This window comes from Myxocyprinus asiaticus, chromosome 7 (genome assembly GCF_019703515.2).
Source record: "Myxocyprinus asiaticus isolate MX2 ecotype Aquarium Trade chromosome 7, UBuf_Myxa_2, whole genome shotgun sequence".
Classification (NCBI taxonomy): domain Eukaryota; kingdom Metazoa; phylum Chordata; class Actinopteri; order Cypriniformes; family Catostomidae; genus Myxocyprinus; species Myxocyprinus asiaticus.
Genome location: NC_059350.1, coordinates 51883644 through 51906609, shown reverse-complemented (window position 1 = coordinate 51906609; position 22966 = coordinate 51883644). Strand labels below are relative to the sequence as shown.

General features: G+C 36.8%; 1 protein-coding gene across 1 annotated transcript; it reads left to right on the top strand.

The window, feature by feature from the left end:
- The first annotated feature begins 7791 nt into the window (after positions 1-7791).
- On the top strand, positions 7792-22719 carry LOC127444349 (interferon-induced GTP-binding protein MxA-like). The gene is made up of 12 exons (XM_051703655.1): positions 7792-8171; positions 11766-11903; positions 12022-12176; positions 12615-12753; positions 12868-13066; positions 14166-14244; positions 14334-14456; positions 14840-14981; positions 15334-15492; positions 16527-16603; positions 16692-16937; positions 21142-22719. Exons 1-12 carry the CDS (start codon positions 7982-7984, stop codon positions 21364-21366), a joined length of 1872 nt encoding a protein of 623 aa, XP_051559615.1. The 5' UTR covers positions 7792-7981; the 3' UTR covers positions 21367-22719.
- Positions 22720-22966: the final 247 nt, after the last annotated feature.

Sequence of the window (22966 nt, the reverse complement as noted above, 5' to 3'; positions counted from 1 at the left end):
TTCATAGTGAACAGGACCAGGAAATTACTGCGATGAAGCAACATTGCGCATCAGAATAGCAATGATTCTGTGTCTGAATTACAATAATCGGTAACACTTTTCATCAATGTTCCCTTTGTTAAGGGATTATAAAGGGGTTCAGTTATGACATCATTTACAAATGTGTTATAAGTCATTTATATGTGATTATAACAACATGCACATGTGATTTTAATGCAATACCTGCCAAATATTCCAAAAAACCAAAACCAAAAAACAGCCTTTTATCTCACATGTTAAAAATGCTTAATAACACTTATTCAACATTAGTAACCTATGAAAATGTAAAAAGGACACCTGTGAAGCATTTATTAAGGAGTTCATTAAGCCAGCATTAGAAACCCTGTACAAAAAAAGTTAAGTATGGTTTAATGGTCATTAGGCTTTATTATGCTGTGAATGAGCATGAAGATCTGAAAAGGTTTTTTTTTTTGTTTGTTTGTTTTGTTTTTTACAGAGGACTTTAGGTAACTAGGACTAGTTAAAACCATTCTTTTGACATCAACATGACAAGGAAAGTAACAACACAAGTGAGTCAAGATATTATAGTAATGAATATAAACACAAAGCGGACAGTATAGCAAAATGACATAATCCCTCCTTTTAATTTGATATTAGTCTATTTTGCTGCATTATGATATAAATCATGAATAAATTACGAATAAGTATATTAATTAAGCATTTATAACATGCAAGTTAAACGCTCACTATTTAGCAACTATTGGATGAAAGTTGGCTTTTTATGCATGTTGCTACATTGACTGTGTATAAATTATTTATAGTGCATTTGTAAATGACTTATTAGTCATTAATGAACCCTTTTATAAAACCTTAACAAAGGGAACATTAATGTAAATTCTTACTCAATTATCTCTTGAATTTTTACAGATTAACTTTCAATTTTTACTAACTTTGAAATTTACCGTACGATATATCAAAGCTGTAACCACATATATATAGAATTGGGGAGACCACATTTAATAGAAAATTGTCCATTTATAATCAACATTATTTGACCACTACCCTGAAAATTGGGGGCCCTTCATTATACATTTTATTGATCAGAAGGACAATTATTAAAAAATAAAAAATAAAAACGATTTATGATAACTAATGTGTATATTGCATTTTATTCAACATTCATTAAACTTCTATTTACTGCAAAAAGGTTAAAAAAGATCTGCTCATGTATCATAAGTTTCATAACGAATCATTTCCTTCACAAATCTTCATTTTAGAAAATACCAAGAGGCCAGTTTTCCATGGAGAGTTGGTAGTTTGAAACAAAACTTCAACATTTGCGCGACTCTTTGAGACATTATTTGAAAGCCATCGTAGTGCAATGATTTCAGTGAAAAGGAACACATCTTTTCTTTTCCATGACCATTCTACATTACAGGACAGACAGCAACATAAGCAAACTGGCAGTTGTTATAGCAAATGACTTATGACAGTATAACAGTGATTAATCAGCAGAGAATTCTTTTAATGCATGACTTTACATATCCATCACATAAATCACATGACAGAAAAGCACTGCAAACATATAACATTGCCAGTGAATGAGGTGTTTCATGTTGCAACAGAGAGAGAGAGAGAGAGAGAGAGAGAGAGAGAGAGAGAGAGAGAGAGAGAGAGAGAGAAACAAACGCTCTGCAGATTAACAAAATAAAAAATAAAACCATAAAAATATAGCCTGTTCATGCATACAGACATCAACAAAAGTGGTGATCTCACCGGGAAGGAGTTTTGTCAAATTTACTAAACAAATGAACAAATTGAGGAAGACGTTTCAGCTTTGAGGTAGCTATGAGTCTGAACAAGAAGAAGCACTGGTCTCCATGGGCTACATCAGGCGGGAGCGCGTGGGTGAGACTGTTTCATGCTTCTTGGGCTATGTCATGCCTCCCATTTTCAGCCTGCCAGCATCCATGAGCACAGGCAACTGAGGGACCTTCACTCAGAGTTGTGGGTGACAACACTGAAAAGAAGTACATGGGAAAAGATATATGCTACAATGAACTGTCAAAGTGTTTATTCTTACAATGGATTGTAGAAAAGGTATACAGACATATTATCACAAACATTAGTTATGATGGACCAGGTTGTCAGGCTACAGAGGTTGGTTGGCACTGGTACATTTTGGGGTCAGAAGTGAGTGTTGCCACAAAAATGTACAGTAACAGTCCTGGTGGTCATCAAACTCAGCTCTGATAAAGCTTACATCTTTGACAATAAAAATGTCTCTTGAGGAGGGCCAAATGCACATACCTGTGATCTTTCCATTGTCAAATTTGATTTGACCTTTTTGCAAGTGACTTTGAACAAGACATAGGAAATCTCTTCGCTAGTGCTTTTCTTTCATGTTTTTTTTTTCATAGTTAGCACGGATGGTCAACATGTGATCACCAGCTGATGCTGCACAAAGCAGTGCCTGTTTTTTGTTATTTTTAATCCCAGGCTCTATAAACAAGTGCTTAATGTTTTTTTTATATATATAAATGGGTGGCTCTCCATACAAAAGCATATGGGCAAAGGAAGGAAGCCTATTTGAATGAGGGGAAGATGTGTGTGTGCATTTGCATGGGAAAGGATTCAAGTAAGACTGTACATAATAGACAAATCCATGTGGTCCAGATTCAAAATAGAAAAATAACAAGACACTGCAATATTTCTATCAGGATACCATGTACTATGCATAAAACAATCTGACAGCTGAAAAATGTGTTACAAAATAGTAACCTAGAATTGCAGATTAGAAGTTACTTATCAGAGTAAAATTGACCATACTCCCATCTTTTAATATATTTACACCACCAAGACCTTTGCAACCCCTAACTAACTAACTAACTAACTACATTAGTTTCATTCAACTATGTGAAAAGACTAACAAACTCAATTAGTTTCATTCAACTAGGTGAAAAGACTATCTAACTAACTAACTCAATGAGTATTTTACCTGGTTGAATCAAAACTCACTAACTAATTAAATTAGTGTTTACCTGGTTGAATCAAAACAAACAAACTAACTAACTAATTAACTAATTTAATTAGCATTTTTACCTGGTAGAATCAAAATTAACTAACTAACTAACTAAAACAAAACACAAACTCAAGACATCCCTATGTGGGCTGACTCAAAAACTGGGCTTAAAGTTTTACCACATTACTGTAAAAAAAAAAAAAAAAAAAAAACTTTCAGGACTGCCTGTTTCAGCAAGCATGATGATAGCACAACACACAAATGCTTATTCTGAAGCTTTAAATGTGTATTGAGAACAAACTGAAGTTTAATTCTTTAGCCACAGGATCATCAAACGAGGTCATAAAAATAGCTTTTCAACACTCCAGATGTAATGGGAAATATTTAATAAATGAATAGATATTTTTAAAGCTCATTTATAATAATATTTAGGACATCTTTCAACAGCCCTGAAAATGTGCACTGGTCAATAAACATTGGTCAGACAGTGAGTGATCATGCACTGCCCTTTTGCCAAGCTCAAATCCTCACACTTATTTCTGGTTGTGGAGTAGAATGGCCCACATGAGTAGAATGGAGAAAAACATTTCTTTAAACTCTTCAAAAATGTGCTGTGGTGGAATCATGTCATCCCTATGTCATTAGATGGTAATACCATGGTTAATTAATATACCATGGTACTAAAAGAAGACCATAGTCATAAACCACTATACTGATATAATACTCAGTTTTTTTTTATTTTATAGAAAGAACATGGTAAACAGTTACTGTTCTTTTCAAAGTAAATTTTTATAACACCTTGTATTCTAAAATTACTGTATGATTTTATAATGAGTTCTGGGAGCATCTGTAAAAGTTTATTGTAGACTTTACAGTAAGGTCGAGGAATCACAAAAGCAGGGACTCATGGGATGACCTATGGCAGATGAAATAGTAGCCTGAACTATCAAACTGGTGTAGTGGTTATAGACTGGTGATTTAAAGGTTATAAGTTGAACCCTTGCAAGTGTCAATCCTTGAGTTATCACAGTGGCTATAGGGGATTGTCCTGTGTAATACCATGTAAGTTGACTAAAAGTCATTTTGGATTAAAGCATAAGATAAATGACAAATTAGAAATTACAATTACGCTTTAATTACAATTAGGTAGCATAGCTGGTATTTCAATTACCCAGAATAGAATGTTTTACAGGAGCTGTAGTTTTATACCAGGTCGGGTGTTAAAACATTTTGTGATGACCTGTGCAATGGAGTGTAATATAGTCATTTGCATCTGTAATGGTGATATTAGCTGAAAATTAATTAATTGCAGCAGATCTGTTACTTTTTAAAGGGCATATTGGATTGGCTGATTTAAATATTAAACTTGTATTATATTTTATGTCCAACATTAAGACATGAAGGTTTGACAATTTTACCCTGTTTAAAAGAGCATATACATTTGTTCTGTATTTTATGGAATCATTACAAAAGATAATACTCTGTCTATGCGGCAAAACTTTATTGCTTCTTTATTGTGCTATAATATATAATGATCACTGATGATAAATAAAGTGATTCAAGTGCAAGGGCTAATGGGTATTCCCCACCTTCTCAATTTTGTACTTGATTGTTTGAGTTACCCTTTAACTCTGAATTGTATGGATTTTTATGCCAAAGAAGTTCAAGAAAAATAGGCTTGTTATAGCTCCAAAACTTGACATTTCATGTAATGTTTAATTATGACAATTTGTTTGATTCAGTGATGACAACATAGATGTACAGTTGAAGTCAGAAGTTTACATTCACTTTAGCCAAATACATTTAAACTCAGTTTTTCACAATTCCTGACATTAAATCGTGGAAAACATTCCCTGTCTTAGGTCAGTTATGATCACTACTTTATTTTAAGAATGTGAAATATCAGAATAATAGTAGAGAGAATTATTTATATCAGCTTTTATTTCTTTCTTCACATTCCCAGTGGGTCAGAAGTTTACATACACTTTGTTAGTATTTGGTAGCATTGCCTTTAAATTGTTTAACCTGGGGCAAACGTTTTGGGTAGCCTTCCACAAGCGTCTCACAATACGTTGCTGCAATTTTGGCCAATTCCTCCAGACAGAACTGGTGTAACTGAGTCAGGTTTGTAAGCCTCCTTGCTCGCACACACTTTTTTAGTTCTGCCCACAAATTTTCTATCAGACTGAGGTCAGGGCTTTGTGATGGCCACTCCAATACCTTGACTTTGCTGTCCTTAAGCCATTTTGCCACAACTTTGGAGGTATGCTTGGGGTCATTGTCCTTTTGGAGGACCCATTTGCGACCGAGCTTTAACTTCCTTGCTGATGTCTTGAGATGTTGCTTCAATATATCCACATCATTTTCCTTCCTCATGATGTCATCTATTTTGTGAAGTGCACCAGTCCCTCCTGCAGCAAAGCACCCCCACAACATGATGCTGCCACCCCCATGCTTCATGGTTGGGATGGTGTTCTTCGGCTTGCAAGCATCATCCTTTTTCCTCCAAACATCACGATGGTCATTATGGCCAAACAGTTACATTTTTGTTACATTAGACCAGAGGACATTTCTCCAAAAACTAAGATCTTTGTCCCCATGTGCACTTGCAAACTGTAGTCTGACTTTTTTATGGTCTTCTTCCTTGCTGAGCAGCCTTTCAGGTTATGATGATATAGGACTCGTTTTATTGTGGATATAGATACTTTTTTCCTGTTTCCTCCAGCATCTTCACAAGGTCCTTTGCTGTTGTTCTGGGATTGATTTGCACTTTTCGCACCAAACTACGTTCATCTCTAGGAGACAGAATGCGTCTCCTTCCTGAGCGGTATGATGGCTGCGTGGTCCCATGGTGTTTATACTTGCATACTATTGTTTGTACAGATGAACGTGGTACCGTCAGGCGTCTGGAAGTTGCTCCCAGGGATGAACCAGACTTGTGGAGGTCCACAATTTTTTTTTTCTGAGGTCTTGGCTGATTTCTTTTGATTTTCCCATGATGTCAAGCAAAGAGGCACTGAGTTTGAACGTAGGCCTTAAAACACATCCACAGGTACACCTCCAATTCAGTACACCTCATATCAGAAGATAATTGGCTAATTGTCTAAAGGCTTGACATTATTTTCTGGAATTTTCCAAGCTGTTTAAAGGCACAGTTAACTTAGTGTATGTAAACTTCTGACCCACTGGAAATGATATAGTCAATTAAAAGTGAAACAGTCTTTCTGTTGGAAAAATGACTTGTGTCATGCACAAAGTAGATGTCCTAAATGACTTGCCAAAACTATAATTTGCTAAAATTAAATCTGTGGAATGGTTTAAACATGAGTTTTAATTACTTCAACCTAAGTGTATGTAAACTTCTGACTTCAAATGTATATAGAGGATGATGCCCGCCTTAAAGGAATATTTGCATTTTAAATAATACAAGCTATCACTGTATTAATTTTCATGTCAACTACATATTTTAACACAGATTATTAAGTTGAAATCTAAAAATAAAGCAGAATTACAGGTATAACAATTTAATGCTTGTATCATGAAAAAGTGCCGTGTTTCATAGCTGTCCGAAAGTGATCTGCCGAGTCCAATTGACCTCCGAGGGTGTCGGAAAAACGAACATTTAAAGTGACAGAAAAACACCTAACTAACATTTTCATGTAGTAGATGGGTGTTGTAGATTCACACCATCAACTCTTGATGAAAAACACTTTCTGTGCTCCCACACATAATCCATTTTGATCGACTCTTCTCAGTAGATTCAATGCAAACCGGAGGTTAAGAGACAAAAACACGGGTCGCTGAAAAGGGGCGGGGCTGAATATCTGACTGAGCCGTTGAATTAGACACGCCCCCTCTTTACAGAACCCCGCCCTCCAAAGTATAAGCTACGTCAGTGGTTCTCACATTTTTGACTCCAAGGTCCCCCATTGTCGGATAAAATATTCGAAGGCCCCCCATGCAGGCTATTAGATATTTATATTATAAGATATATCAATTATAAGATTAAAACTTGTGAACCAGATATATATAGGACAGTATATTCTTCATAAAAACAAGCTGTTGAAGGGAGTTTTTCTTTATTTTTTATTATTATTATTTTTTTTAGCATTTTCAGTAAGTTGAATTATAATAATGATATAAAAATTATAATAATCTATCGTATTTTAAATAATTTTAAGAGATCTTGGAAGTGTGCTGAGGCCCCCTAGTGGGTCCCGACCCCCTGGTTGAGAACCACTGATCTACGTCACCGAGCAGCAGTGCGTCTTTTCAGGGTTGTCAGAAACAGCAGTAACAAAATAGTGCCCTTAACTGACGACTTTTACAAATCTCAATATGGCATTAAACCTGAATGATCCGCTTGAACTACACTTTGAAAACGCCCAAAATGATTGACAGGTAGAAACCACATCAAAGTCTATTTTTGAGTGATATTGAGTGAAGGCGCTTATAAAGTGGCAATAGCTAAAGAGATACATATAATGTCAAACAAAACATATAGGGCTGTTACAATGTGGGATCTGGAAAGGTCAAACAAAGGACAAATAACAACAACCCTATTCTATTCTTTTTTGCGCCCCGTTTTTTTTTTATTTTTTTTTTTTTTTTTTTTACAATGTAAATAAAGATTATGAGGGCAACATGTCAGTATAGCCTACTATGTACTTACAACAATTTATAGGCTTAGGCTAACTATTATTCTAATCATTTGTTGAACAATGAAGCTGTGCATCAGGGAAGAAACGAAACCATAGCCAAGTTCAGGAAATGAAACTTATAATGCTCTCTCTAGATTTATTCAGTATTCCAGTAAACGCACTGCGCTTGGCAGCATCTCTCTGATAGCAATTGAGTGTTTTACACATAGAATATTTTACTAATCGAGATACGAATCGATAGCACCAATAAAACCGAAATATTTAAGTGAGGTGGACACTTTGCCGTTGTATCAAGAGGATGAGTTACACGTTTAGTCAGCAATATGAGGAAAAAATCCGCCCTTGCATTGATACGATCGACAAATTACGTTCTTTGGGAGTCGAAAAGGATTTGGCACTGCCTGCCATCGCCGTGATTGGGGACCAAAGCTCAGGAAAAAGTTCTGTTCTGGAGGCACTGTCAGGAGTCGCGTTGCCCAGGGGTAGTGGTAAGTAATTCTGCCTTGCCATCAGGAATCATTTCTGTAAACACACTGTTGGGTTGCTCCTGCTGGGTCAAAGGGGTTGTAAGGGGTTCATTCACAGCTGAACAGCTGGTTGGGTTACTTTGACCCTGCTGCTGGTTTATTCATTTTCCAGCTCAATTAACGAACGCAACACAAGGCATTTTAACCCAGCATTAGAGTTAATTGTACTCACTGGGTTAGGTAAAATGAAATAACCCAGGGTGTGTGTAATTTTAACCCAGCATTAGAGTTAATTTTACTCACTGGGTTGGGTAAAATGAAATAACCCAGGGCATGTGTAATTTTAACCCAGCATTAGAGTTAATTTTACTCACTGGGTTGGGTAAAATGAAATAACCCAGGGTGTGTGTAATTTTAACCCAGCATTAGAGTTAATTTTACTCACTGGGTTGGGTAAAATGAAATAACCCAGGGTGTGTGTAATTTTAACCCAGCATTAGAGTTAATTTTACTCACTGGGTTGGGTAAAATGAAATAACCAAGGGTGTGTGTAATTTTAACCCAGCATTAGAGTTAATTTTACTCACTGGGTTGGGTAAAATGAAATAACCCAGGGTGTGTGTAATTTTAACCCAGCATTAGAGTTAATTTTACTCACTGGGTTGGGTAAAATGAAATAACCCAGGGTGTGTGTAATTTTAACCCAGCATTAGAGTTAATTTTACTCACTGGGTTGGGTAAAATGAAATAACCAAGGGTGTGTGTAATTTTAACCCAGCATTAGAGTTAATTTTACTCACTGGGTTGGGTAAAATGAAATAACCAAGGGTGTGTGTAATTGTAACCCAGCATTAGAGTTAATTTTACTCACTGGGTGGGGTAAAATGAAATAACCCAGGGTATGTGTAATTTTTAACCCAGCATTAGAGTTAATTTTACTCACTGGGTTGGGTAAAATGAAATAACGCAGGGTGTGTGTAATTTTAACCCAGCATTAGAGTTAATTTTACTCACTAGGTTGGGTAAAATGAACAAACCATCATTCTGGGTTAAATGGTAAAACCCAGCACTTGGGTCAAACCAACCCAGCATGTGTTCTGTCCATTGTTACCCAGTGGTGGGGTTAAGGTTGGGTTATTTTTTTAACCCAGCAATTTTTTGAGTGTATAATATACTATAAGAGTGCCTTTTCAACTAAGGGCGCACTTTTGGCTCTGCAGACTTCTGGTTTATGTTTATTTTGTTCACTCTAAATTTAGAATATCATAGTTTAAAAATGCCATGCATTTTCATTATTAATTTTAGAAGTTTAAGTTGTAAAATCTGGATCTGGGACAAGGGTACAAGAGTAGAATCTATACATAAAGGCATTTAAAAAGTAGCTAAATCAATTATGAATGCACTGTTAAACGTTTCCAAGACAATGTGGTCTTCATTTATCAAAAAATAAATAAATAAAATGAAATAAGTAAATAAATAAATAAATAAACTACCAATAGCTGAAGAAACACCCATAAACTTAAACTAATTAAATACTCCCTTTAAAAAATGTGCTGTGGTGGTATCATGGCATCAGATGGTAACACACCAGTACATTGATATCACCTTCTTCAGCCCAGCTGCTTTTCCGCGCTACGCTCTTCCGAATTTTGTCATCTAACTTCCTGTTTGTATTGAAGCTACTAAGAAGAGTCGATTAAAATGGATTACGTGTGGGAGCACAGAAAGTATTTTTCACCAAGAATTGATGGCGTTAGACTACAGCATCCCTTTACTACGTGAAGATGCTCGTGAGGTGTTTTTTCTGTCACTGTAAATGTTCGTTTTTCAGACACCCAAGGAAGTAAATTGGACCTGGAAGATAACATTAGGACAGCTATGACACACTGCACTTTTTTCATTATACAAGTGTTTAATTGTTATACGTATAATTCTGCTTTATTTTTTTAGGTTTCAACTTGTTAATAATTTGTGTTAAAATGTGCAGTTGACATGGCTGTGTCTCATTTGGAAGGCTGCGTGCTAGGTAGGACGCGTCCTTTGAAGGCTGCAGTATACCGAGCGTCCTCCTTTAAACAAATCTCATTTAAACGAGACGGCCTTCGTAGGACAAACGGAAACGGAACGTAACATGGTTGCTATGACAGCACGCCACTCTTTAACAAGCGCGAGCACTTCGAGTGAGAAGGTAACAAAGTCCCTTTAGAAGGGAATGTATGAGGTACATTTTAGGAGAGTTATAATGATGTAAAGAGAAAAGAAAACAGATTTTACAGTTGTGCTTTTAGTCTAATACTTTATTTTCATTATATATTAATATAATAATACATATCATACACTCTGCACCCATCTACTGGGGTACTTCAACTTGGGAATTAACATTACTTGCGTTTGAACGTCATATTTACGGGCAAATTGGCGTCATTTTTTATTTTAGACATTTCCGTTGAAGCAAAGAATTGTGGGTTGTGAGTGCCCAAGAAGGATACACCTTATGCATCCTCCGAATTCCCGCGAAAGAAGGCTGCATTCGAAGTGTCCTACTCACTTTTCTAAAACGAGACAACCTCGATGAAGTATGCGGCCGACAAATGTGACCTCAGGATGACGCAGCCTTCCAAATGAGACACAGCCTTCCAACAGTGACAGCTTGTATTATTACACATAATCATAACATTAAAGAAAATTACAATTGTACTTTTTAAAATTATTAAAATTTGTATTTCTCACCCTACATTTTTAGAAGAAATGTTACGGTAGTCTTACTGTCAAAAACACGCACCAAGGACTCCCTACATTGAATACACTTTTTTATTTATCTGTGCATTAATTTTAACTGTTATTATGCGTTGTGTAATGTGTAGTAATGAAACATTACAACCCCTCCGCCCTCCCAAACCAAACCAACCACATTTGGTCCACCTCAATTTTCAAACCAAATCTATGGCATTGTATGTGTATGTGTGTAAGTATGAATATAGTGACACCCCTTTCCCCGTCCTGGTTTAACACCCAAAAAATCTGCTCACCTTAACTATAACACAAATGGGTGAATGACACGAAAAGAAGGCCAGCTAGAGGTGTCTACAGAGATATTTTTTAATGACTTTGTGTTGTCTCTTGGACTCTCATGAACACAGAACAATATCATTACGTCCACAGCATGAAGGCAGGACCTTGTGTATTTATGAATGAAGTACTGTTGTTTTAACAACCCCCCCACCCCCCATGATAACTTTTGGCAACTCTATAACCGGTAAATCCACTTCACTAGCTGATTACACTTTGACATCAACACGATAGATATCTATATAGAACCGCTAGAACGGAAGTTCGAAGACAACATTTTTAAGATGGCTGCACGCTAGTTTCTCTGGCGCATAAGGCGAATACCATAGTACTAAAAGAATACCATAGTCAAATACCAATATATTGACAAAATACTCCAAGGTATTTCAATGAATGCCATGGTACTGTATTACCATGGTAGCATCTCCACAAAACATGGTAATGTCTAACTGATAAATAACTTAGGCCTAAATGAAACCACTGAATAGTGAATGGCAAAAAGACATTTTTTCTGATTTATTTATTTTTTAAACACGTTTTGTACAGGAATTGTTACACGATGCCCTCTTGTGCTCAAGATGATAAGAACTAAGGAGGAAGAAGGATGGCATGGGAAAATCAGCTACCAGGACTATGTGGAAGACATTAATGACCCAGCAGATGTTGAGAAAAAGATTCGTAAAGGTAGAAAAAGCTTAGAATGCATTTTTCATGAGATCTCTCAAATGAATGCAATCCATTGACAGAAAATATGTACAAATAAGCTTTGTAAACTTACAGATAAGTCTAATTACACTTGTAGCCCAAGATGAGATGGCTGGTGAAGGGGTTGGTATAAGTGAAGAACTCATCAGTCTACAGATCACCTCTGCAAATGTTCCTGACCTCACACTTATTGATCTCCCTGGTATCGCACGAGTTGCAGTCAAGGGTCAACCTGAGAATATTGGAGAGCAGGTAATATATTCTCTGAACTTCCTTTAGAAAACAGTACCAAGACAGTATCAAGGTAGTGATAAGATGAATATATATATATATATATATATATATAAATACCATTGTACTTTGATACATGTACTGTATCATATTCATGCACCACAGTATTTACATGGTATCCAAAAATGGTCATGACAGGAGTTGAGAAAATTGGATGCACAAGGTTAGTAAGTGATTTATCACACTAGTCTTAAGTTAACATGTACAATGCTTAGAGCTGAAGTGTGTCATTTCTGCATCACTAACGCCACCAAATAGAATTGCAAAAATAACCACTGTTTTTAAACAGCTTTCCAAATATGCCACCCATCTGCTGTTGATTGAACAAACATATAGACTCAACATGATACATGGTTTGCTTAAAGACACGGGCACAGTAATCAGATGCATTCATTCCAGATTAAGAGATTGATCAGGAAGTTTGTTACCAAGCAAGAAACGATCAACCTTGTTGTTGTGCCATGTAATGTTGACATTGCGACCACAGAAGCATTAAGAATGGCTCAGGAAGAGGATCCTGATGGCGAGAGGACTTTAGGTGCGCAGTACTCTTGTGCAGTACTCACTGCATACATGCAACCTTCCAAACCTTCAAAATGGATTAGTAAAATCATAAGTTTTCTGTTCTGATTGTATTGTATGTCTTATATAGGCATCCTAACAAAGCCGGACCTGGTGGATAAGGGCACTGAAGGGACTGTGGTAGACATTGTGCACAATGACATCATTCCCCTTACTAAAGGCTACATGATTGTCAGGTGCAGGGGACAGAAAGAGATCATGGATCAGGTCACTCTCAATGAGGCCACAGAGACAGAGAAGGCCTTCTTCAAAGACCATCCTCATTTCAGGTGGGTACATGGTCACATTTCAACATAATCACACAGGAAATTGACATACCTGCCGAATTACTGACAGGTGGTATCTCCCATCCGACATCTTTGCATCAGTTCAAAAGTGTCATGGGCTGTTTCTTAAACTGCGTTCTAATGTGTTCTTAAGTTCTCGTGGACTTGTTCGATGTCATCATCTATTGCCGAATTTCAATTCCAGTTCTGAAGAATGCAAGTACAGAGAATGCATAAAATTACCCAGATGTGTCCTTGATCAGTCCGAATATCGAGGATGCTTGTGGGCAAGAACCCCTTTAATGTCCCAGAAGTCATAGCGGCTCTATGGTGGCAGACAAAGGACGTTTATCATTGTGTTTTCCCTCAAGAGTTTTTCGCTGTAAGCTCGCGAAAGGCTACAAATGTGCTGGGACGGTCAATTACGCAACAGGAAGATCGCAGCACATCTCAAAGCTCGCAATAGATGTGCTCTATGTCCTCCTGTCCTTCCGAGTTCGTTCTTCCAAGGGAGCTTGGCAAGATTGGTCTTCATAAGAACATGTCCATTCTCTGCATTCTTAGCATTTAGTGTAGTAGAACCCATGTAGAATACCCATGGGTTCTACTTCAGTGGAAACCAGGAATAATCATGTTGACATTATCAATTATAAGCATGATTCAGAAATTGCATTTTCCCTCTAAGATTTTTTTTTTTTACTCTGCTCTCAGAAAGGTTTATGGTTGGGTTTTTGTAAGGCCATATGTTTAATGAAATATGAATTCCAGTTGGCTGTATTACGTAATTTAAATATAAATATTTACTCACTTTTTGGCGACACTCTGTAGACATTTCACCCGGAAACTGGAGCTCACACGTTCCTATACGTTCAACAACACTTCCAGCTTTGGCTGTGTAAGCACAAACTGATTTCAGCAGCAGAACTTTCAAACTACAGGCGCACAGTCTGCACATTTATAATAGTCGTCCATCAACAGCCAACTGAAAGAGTGCTATAACATCAAACTTTTTTTTGTGATTTGAGCTGCAATTTTACTCTACAGATATTGCTGATAGTATTTTTAACTAGCTGTCAAAAAGCTTATCCATTATTTCCCTCAGCACACTCTATGAAGAAGGCTTTGCTACTATTCCCAAGTTGGCTGAGAAACTAACCATTGAGTTGGTTCATCACATTCAGGTGAAATAATTTATAGTAAAAGAAACTGGCAAGATTATTTGACACATAATAAACATATCTAATTTTCCTATGGATAATATGTTATGTAGAAATCCCTGCCTCGGTTAGAGGAGCAAATCGAGGCAAAGCTTGAAGAGACGCAGAAGGATCTGGAGGCATATGGCACTGGACCACGAACAGACCCTACAGAGAGACTTAGCTTTCTGATTGATGTGAGTACAGCCATGAAGTCTACACATGTGCCAGTCATCCAACTTAAATCAGAATCAGAATAATGCACAGAACATTCTAGATTAAACAAGATCTAGAGCGTTCTCCTTGCACACTCACTAACAGACTAGTAGTTGCTTACCAGCAACAGACACAGCTATAAAACTTGTGCTAAAAGTGCTTAAGTTTGAATTTAAGTAAAGAGTTTAAAAATAAAGATTACTTAAATCTTCCACAATGGTAAACAATGCCATAGCTGATAAAAAAGAAAAAAAAAGCCTCATAAATATGCAGTCTCATAAAAAAAAAAAAAAAAAGAAAAAAAAAAAAGAATTGATTTTATGAGAATAAATCTCTCTCTTGTTGTCTGGATTGTTGAATTCAGAAAGTTACAGCTTTCGCTCAGGAAACTTTCAACCTGACCACTGGGGAGGTGCTTAAAACTGCATCAGATCTACTGATTTTTCCAGAACTCCGCAAAGAATTTGCGAAATGGAAGTGCATCTTGGATCATTCAGGAGATCTCTGTGAGTCAAGCATATGTGAGAAATGGAGTAAAATAATCACTTGAATAAGAGTACTGTTACCACAATTTCACTGAATGAACTGTACAAGTGTGTATAAACAGTACATGTGCACACACTGGGCAGTAATGTGCTTGTTTCATATGGAGATTTGCTTTGAACAAAAATTTCAACCAACCTGCTTGAAGTGTTGTTTTTGCTGTTACTGTATATCTGATTATTCATGATGTAAGTTAAAATCAGTTCAGGAGACAGTAATAAAACTTCCACAACTCAAATGCTTAATTGAGGATGTATTAGCTTACTTACAATCACCATAGCAAATGTTCTGACAGTATTCTAAAATTATTCACAGTCAACATGAAGCTTCAGAGAGAAGTTGATAACTATGAAGCCAAGTATCGGGGCAGAGAGCTTCCAGGCTTCATCAATTACAAGACGTTTGAGGGTCTTGTCAGGGAACAGATAAAGCAGTTGGAGGAACCTGCATTAAAGACACTGAAGACCATATCAGGTGAGTGTTTTTTTATATACAGTATATATATATATATATATATATATATATATATATATATATATATATATATATATATACAGTATACATTCAAATTTCTGATTCTTCTATATGCATACATGTAGTCTAGTCTGATTTTAGCAATGTATTGTAAGTCAGCAACATTGTAAACAGTATGTGGACATCTGCGCATTGAACATGAAGTTCAAAAATCATGGGGATATATATATTGCATTAACATTGACCTCACTTTGTGGTTGGGGCTATTGTCATGCTGAAAAATGATAGCGCGTTCCCCAAAATGTTGCCTCAAAAGTGGAAACATAGAGTCTGTTCCAAAACCTTGTGAGCTGCCTCGCTGCTTACATAAAGGCAGCTGTCTTCTATGTCAGTATCTTAATTGAAATGGAGCCTCAAGAGACCGGTATGGAAAGCTCTACATTGGCAGCAACTCCACGCACCATTCAAATAGCACTCGTCGTGCGCAGCACACGGAAATTACAATTGATTTTAATACCGGTGATGCGAGATGAACGAAGCGATTTTATAATGAGCATAAATATAAATAGCACACATATAGGGCAAAATAGTCAGTTTTCTATCATTTAAAATGTTTTTATTAACTTGTCAATGTTGAATGGATTACAAGCATATTTATAATCGCAATGTCTCTGGTTTATCTGCTATCTTCGATTTATTTTTCACCAGTTGTATTCAAAGGTAAGCCAAAATAATGTTTATTATGCAGCTTAATTATGGTACCTACCTTTTGGAATAGTCTGCGTGTCGGCAGAGGGGTCCTATGATGCCTTAATGCTGCCTCTGGAGGTAGCTCGCTAGGTATTGGAACAGATGGATAGAATTCTCAAGAAAGCCATTGTACCATGAACAAGGAAATCCAGATCAATTGACCATGTTATTAGTGTATTGTAAATTGCTTTGAATAAAAGGTGGCAAATCCGTTATTAATCTGGCAAACCAGTTTCACAAGATAATCAAGCTTGTAGGTGAAAGCTGTGTTTGTGTTCACATAGATATGGTTAGAAAGAAGTTTATCCAGCTGGCCCAGTGTAGTTTCATTGGATTCCCCAATCTTCTCAAAATAGCAAAGGTAGGTTTTTTGTGTTTACACAAATGTTTATGGCAATACAGAAATACAGTTTGCATATCTATCTTACAAATCTTACACAATTTGTCAGGCTAAGATTGAGGACATCAAGCAAGAAAAAGAATCACTTGCAGAGTCCATGCTGAGGACCCAATTCAGGATGGAGCTCATTGTTTATAGTCAAGATGACACATACAGCCAGAGCCTACAAGATGCAAAGGGAAAACTGGAAGAAGGAGAAGAAATGACACCACTTCGTTGTGCTACTGTGGCAAAGAGCACAGGCAATCATGCCACCCTGCGTGAGATGAGGCTGCACCTTGAGTCCTACTACTCTGTAAGTGTGCTCACTAGAGTTCAGTTATGACAACTCTCAAAATGATTTAGCATATTAATATGGGTATGACATATTGAAAGGATTTGGTCTTGGCAGACTAGAAAGTACGAAGACTTGCTACTGCTAAAACATACACAGACATACTGCGTAAGAATGTGGACATGTTGCTGCTGCACAATTTGACAATTACAAGACATGCTGCTGCTGCACAGTTAGACATACATACAATCCCCATGGAGCAGATCTACACAGGTGAACCTGGGGAGGATGATGGTTTCAGAGAAAAAAACTCTCACAGCGCACTGCAGTGAAACCGGCTTATCTGCAAAACGGAGTCATTTAAATGTTAGACAAAGAGAGAGTACTCAAGTTGATTGGCCTACTGATTATATGTCAAAGGACCTATCAGCTCACACCATGCGAGCCGACTGGCTTAACACATCACATTTGAGTGAGCCAATTGGCTAAGAGATAACAAATTCAAAGAACCTATCAGCTTGCACAATGTAGAGTTTCATGGCTGAACATCAGTTCATATGTCTGTATTGTATTCAAAGGCAGTGCTTGAGGTGAGCCGATATTCACTGGTACAGACCATCGGCAATACTTCGCTATTCTGTTCACGATACCAAGAATTATTCTTGCATACTGGCAGCTCTCATATATTGCCCAGTAGTCTCAATGAGGCAGTTTGCCCAGTCATTCTCACTAGAAAAAATGGTTAGTCTTGCAGTCCGAGGTTTACAATATCTGCATTACATTTGGTACATATTGTAGCCTATTCTGGCCAGTAGCCAAGAATTCAGATATGACAGATATGGTTTATGGGTGGGCAATAAACTGTACATCAAAAGTGATTGTGTAAGGATATCTTGTTACTTATTTCTGTCTGTAAGTTAATGCAATTAATCTCATTAGTCTTTTATGTGCTTAAATGTTGCTTATAAACAGCTTTTGTCCTTCCTAAAACTGAAGTGCATTCAGTTTTAAAGCATCCAGTCACTCTTTTAAGAAAAGTCTAAATATATAAGTAAAAATGAATGCACTTAAGGGAAAAAAAAAAAAAACTAGCACATAAAAATTATAAATATACAGTATATACACTACCGGTCAAAAGTTTTGAAACACTTACTCATTCTTTATTTTATATATATATATATATATATATATATATTTATTTATTTATTTTTTATTTGTTTTACATTTTAGAATAATAGTAAATTCATAAAAACTATGGAATAACATAAATGGAACAATGGGAATTATGTTGTGACGAAACAAAATCCAAAATAAATCGAAACTGTGTTATATTTTAGCATATTTAAAGTAGTCACCCTTTGCCTAGAATTTGCAGACATGTACTCTTGACATTTTCTCAACCAACTTCTTGAGGTATCACCCCTGGATGCTTTTTAAACAGTATTGAAGGAGTTCCTATCTATGTTGGGCACTTATTGGATGTTTTTCTTTAATATTTGGTCCAAGTCATCAATTTCAAAAACTTTTTTTTTTTTTTTTTAAATACATTTTAGTTTTATAATGAAATAAATTAATATGGTGGCACAATTATATTTTTGTCTACAAAATTAATTTCAAACATTTAAGCATACGCCTTCAGATCAAAATATATTTAAGATCATGAGAAACATTTCAGTCAAGTGTTTCAAAACTTTTGACCGGTAGTGTGTGTATGTGTGTGTGTATATATATATATTACACCATATCTCAGAATAGCATTCTTCTCGCCACAATTGTACAGAGCGGTTATCTGAGTTACCGTAGACTTTGTCAGTTCGAACCAGTCTGGCCATTCTCTGTTAACCTCTCTCATCAACAAGGCTTTTCCGCCCACAGAACTGCCGCTCACTGGATGTTTTTTGTTTTTGGCACCATTCGGAGTAAATTCTAGAGACTGTTGTGCATGAAAATCCCAGGAGATCAGCAGTTATAGAAATACTCAAACCAGTCCGTCTGGCACCAACAATCATGCCACAGTCCAAATCACTGAGATCACATTTTTTCCCCATTCTGATGGTTGATGTGAACATTAACTGAAGCTCCTGACCCGTATCTTCATGATTTTATGCACTGCACTGCTGCCACACGATTGGCTGATTAGATAATCACATGGATGATTGTTGGTGCCAGATGGGCTGGTTTGAGTATTTCTGTAACTGCTGATCTCCTGGGATTTTCACACACAACAATCCCTAGAATTTACTCAGAATGTTGCCAGAAACAATAAACATCCAGTGAGTGGCAGTTCTGTGGACGGAAATGCCTTGTTGATGAGAGAGGTCAACAGAGAATGGCCAGACTGGTTCAAACTGACAAAGTCTACGGTAACTCAGATAACCGCTCTGTACAATTGTGGTGAGAAGAATAGCATCTCAGAATGCTATTTTGAAAAGCGGGTTGGTGCTGTTTTGGCGGCACGAAGGGGACCTACGCAATATTAGTCGGGTGATTTTAATGTTGTGGCTGATCAGATATACAGGTGCATCTCAATAAATTAGAATGTCGTGGAAAAGTTCATTTATTTCAGTAATCCAACTCAAATTGTGAAACTCGTGTATTAAATCAATTCAGTGCACACAGACTGAAGTAGTTTAAGTCTTTGGTTCTTTTAATTGTGATGATTTTGGCTCACATTTAACAAAAACCCACCAATTCACTATCTCAAAAAATTAGAATATGGTGACATGCCAATCAGCTAATCAACTCAAAACACCTGCAAAGATTTCCTGAGCCTTCAAAATGGTCTCTCAGTTTGGTTCACTAGGCTACACAATCATGGGGAAGACTGCTGATCTGACAGTTGACAATCATTGACACCCTTCACAAGGAGGGTAAGCCACAAACATTCATTGCCAAAGAAGCTGGCTGTTCACAGAGTGCTGTATCCAAGCATGTTAACAGAAAGTTGAGTGGAAGGAAAAAGTGTGGAAGAAAAAGATGCACATCCAACCGAGAGAACCGCAGCCTTATGAGGATTGTCAAGCAAAATCGATTCAAGAATTTGGGTGAACTTCACAAGGAATGGACTGAGGCTGGGGTCAAGGCATCAAGAGCCAGCACACAGACGTGTCAAGGAATTTGGCTACAGTTGTCGTATTCCTCTTGTTAAGCCACTCCTGAACCACAGACAACGTCAGAGGCGTCTTACCTGGGCTAAGGAGAAGAAGAACTGGACTGTTGCCTAGTGGTCCAAAGTCCTCTTTTCAGATGAGAGCAAGTTTTGTATTTCATTTGGAAACCAAGGTCCTAGAGTCTGGAGGAAGGGTGGAGAAGCTCATAGCCCAAGTTGCTTGAAGTTCAGTGTTAAGTTTCCACAGTCTGTGATGATTTGGGGTGCAATGTCATCTGCTGGTGTTGGTCCATTGTGTTTTTTGAAAACCAAAGTCACTGCACCCGTTTACCAAGAAATTTGGAGCACTTCATGCTTCCTTCTGCTGACCAGCTTTTTAAAGATGCTGATTTCATTTTCCAGCAGGATTTGGCACCTGCCCACACTGCCAAAAGCACCAAAAGTTGGTTAAATGACCATGGTGTTGGTGTGCTTGACTGGCCAGCAAACTCTCCAGACCTGAACCCCATAGAGAATCTATGGGGTATTGTCAAGAGGAAAATGAGAAACAAGAGACCAAAAAAAATGCAGATGAGCTGAAGGCCACTGTCAAAGAAACCTGGGCTTCCATACCACCTCAGCAGTGCCACAAACTGATCACCTCCATGCCACGCCGAATTGAGGCAGTAATTAAAGCAAAAGGAGCCCCTACCAAGTATTGAGTACATATACAGTAAATGAACATACTTTCCAGAAGGCCAACAATTCACTAAAAATGTTTTTTTTATTGGTCTTATGATGTATTCTAATTTTTTGAGATGGTGAATTGGTGGGTTTTTGTTAAATGTGAGCCAAAATCATCACAATTATAAGAACCAAAGACTTAAACTACTTCAGTCTGTGTGCATTGAATTTATTTAATACACGAGTTTCACAATTTGAGTTGAATTACTGAAATAAATGAACTTTTGCATGTCATTCTAATTTATTGAGATGCACCTGTATATATATATATATATATATATATATATATATATATATATATATATATATATATATATATATACTGTATATATAGCACTTACAAAGGTAGCTCAAATGACATGATCTGAGATTCACCTTAATCCTTTTTACCAGATTGCAAGTAAGCGTCTTGCTGACCATATCCCAATGGTGATCCTCTACCTGCTGCTCCAGGAGTCTGCTGTGGAACTGCAGAGAAACATGCTGCAATTGCTGCAAGAGAAAAATGCTATAGATGACCTGCTTAAAGAGGACTATGACATTGGCCAAAAGCGGGATAAATTATTGAACCGCCAGAAACGTCTGATGCAAGCACGGAGCGTCCTGATTGCCTTTTAGAATTCAGTTAATATCACTTATTGCAATAGTTTGAATGCAACACAATCAAACAATGGTAGTGAAGTAACATGATGTTTCTCCCTTCCATCAAGCATTGTAGCAAACGTGTAAGCATGCTCTTTTGCCTAGTACATTTTCTCTCTCGGAGTGACTATTTTGCACACAGGTGTAAATAGCACCTTCCACACAGCGCAGCTATTTGCACCCCAATAGTCTAGTGGAAATATATACATTTACAACAAACGCCATTGTAAGACCAAGGTTTGATTCCATCTTTGTCCCACTCTTTTTCTGTTTCCTGTCTCCCCTCTTAATATTTTATTTAATACTATTTATAATAATAAATAAAAATGAATATAAAGGTTATTTTACTGTAGTAATATTATGGTGACCACATTTGTTTTGTTTTTTTTTTTGTTTTTTTTTTTTGGAAACTATGGTTTTAATGCAGTTAACAATGCTGTTACTACAGTAATATGGTGTTAGAATAGTAACCATGTTTAATTTGGTGGTTTCTGTTATTTTACCATAGTCATAGTATGGTTACTGTTGGAGCCATTGAAAGATATTATATTATTTATATCATCAGTTAGAATGAATTTAAATTATATTTTCTTTGTTTTATTTTGTTATTGTTTAGCAGTAGTGCTAGTGACATGCATACTGTTGTTGTACGACCCTTGGTGTGCAAATAGGTTATTGTGCCTGTAAGGTATAAAGGAAGTCAAGTCATACATGTGGAGGCCGGTAAGGGAAAACAGTTTACCAACTGCACGCTCACCACATGCTAGAATGCGGTAATCTATTTATTTGTTTTATTAGTTTTGAATCGATGGTCTGACTGTATTATGTTTCCAAATCAAAATAAAACTGAAACAAAAGGATGAAGAGCAAGTTCTGAATGCAACCCACAAACTTTAGATATTGGCCGGAACAGTTACTGTAGAAAAATTACAGTTAATTTTTGAAAAGGAAGGTTAAGGTAAGGTTTAGGTGTAGGGGTTGGTGTATTGTGTCTGTGGGACTGTAAATAAACACAATTAACATGCTGCAGTGATGCCCATATACTGTAAAATATCGGCCACTATTTGCACCGGTGTGCAAATAGTCAGCCATGATTAATTTATTCCATGAGTGAAAGAGTCCAATAACAGGGCAGTTACTGAAATTAAGCAAGTACATTTAACATGTAAGCCCCCATGAAGGGACCCTCTCCATGTAGAATAAAACAGCTTTTATAAGGTTACTGATATGACTGGAGTTTTAAAGGGTTAGTTCACCCAAAAGTGAAAATTCTCTCATCATTTATTCACCCTCATGCCATCCCAGATGTGTATGACTTTCTTTCTTCTGCAGAACACAAACTGAGATTTTTAGAAGAATATCTCGGCTCTGTAGGTCCGTACAATGCAAGTGAATGGAGATCAGATCTCCAAAAGATCAAAAAAGGAGATAAAGTCAGCATAAAAGTAATCCATAAGATTCTAGTGGTTTACTCAATGTCTTCTGAAGCGATCAAGTTGGTTTAGGGTGAGAGCAGACCAAAATATAACTCCTTTTTTACTGTACTTGACAGCAGTTTCCTTGTCGATCGTGAGTT

Coding starts and splice junctions, on each gene's coding strand:
- LOC127444349 (XM_051703655.1), top strand. CDS start 7,982: ATGAGTTACACGTTTAGTCAGCAATATGAGGAAAAAATCCGCCCTTGC. Junction 12,177..12,614: donor CTGAGAATATTGGAGAGCAG/GTAATATATTCT, acceptor CATTCATTCCAG/ATTAAGAGATTGATCAGGAA. Junction 14,982..15,333: donor GGATCATTCAGGAGATCTCT/GTGAGTCAAGCA, acceptor AATTATTCACAG/TCAACATGAAGCTTCAGAGA.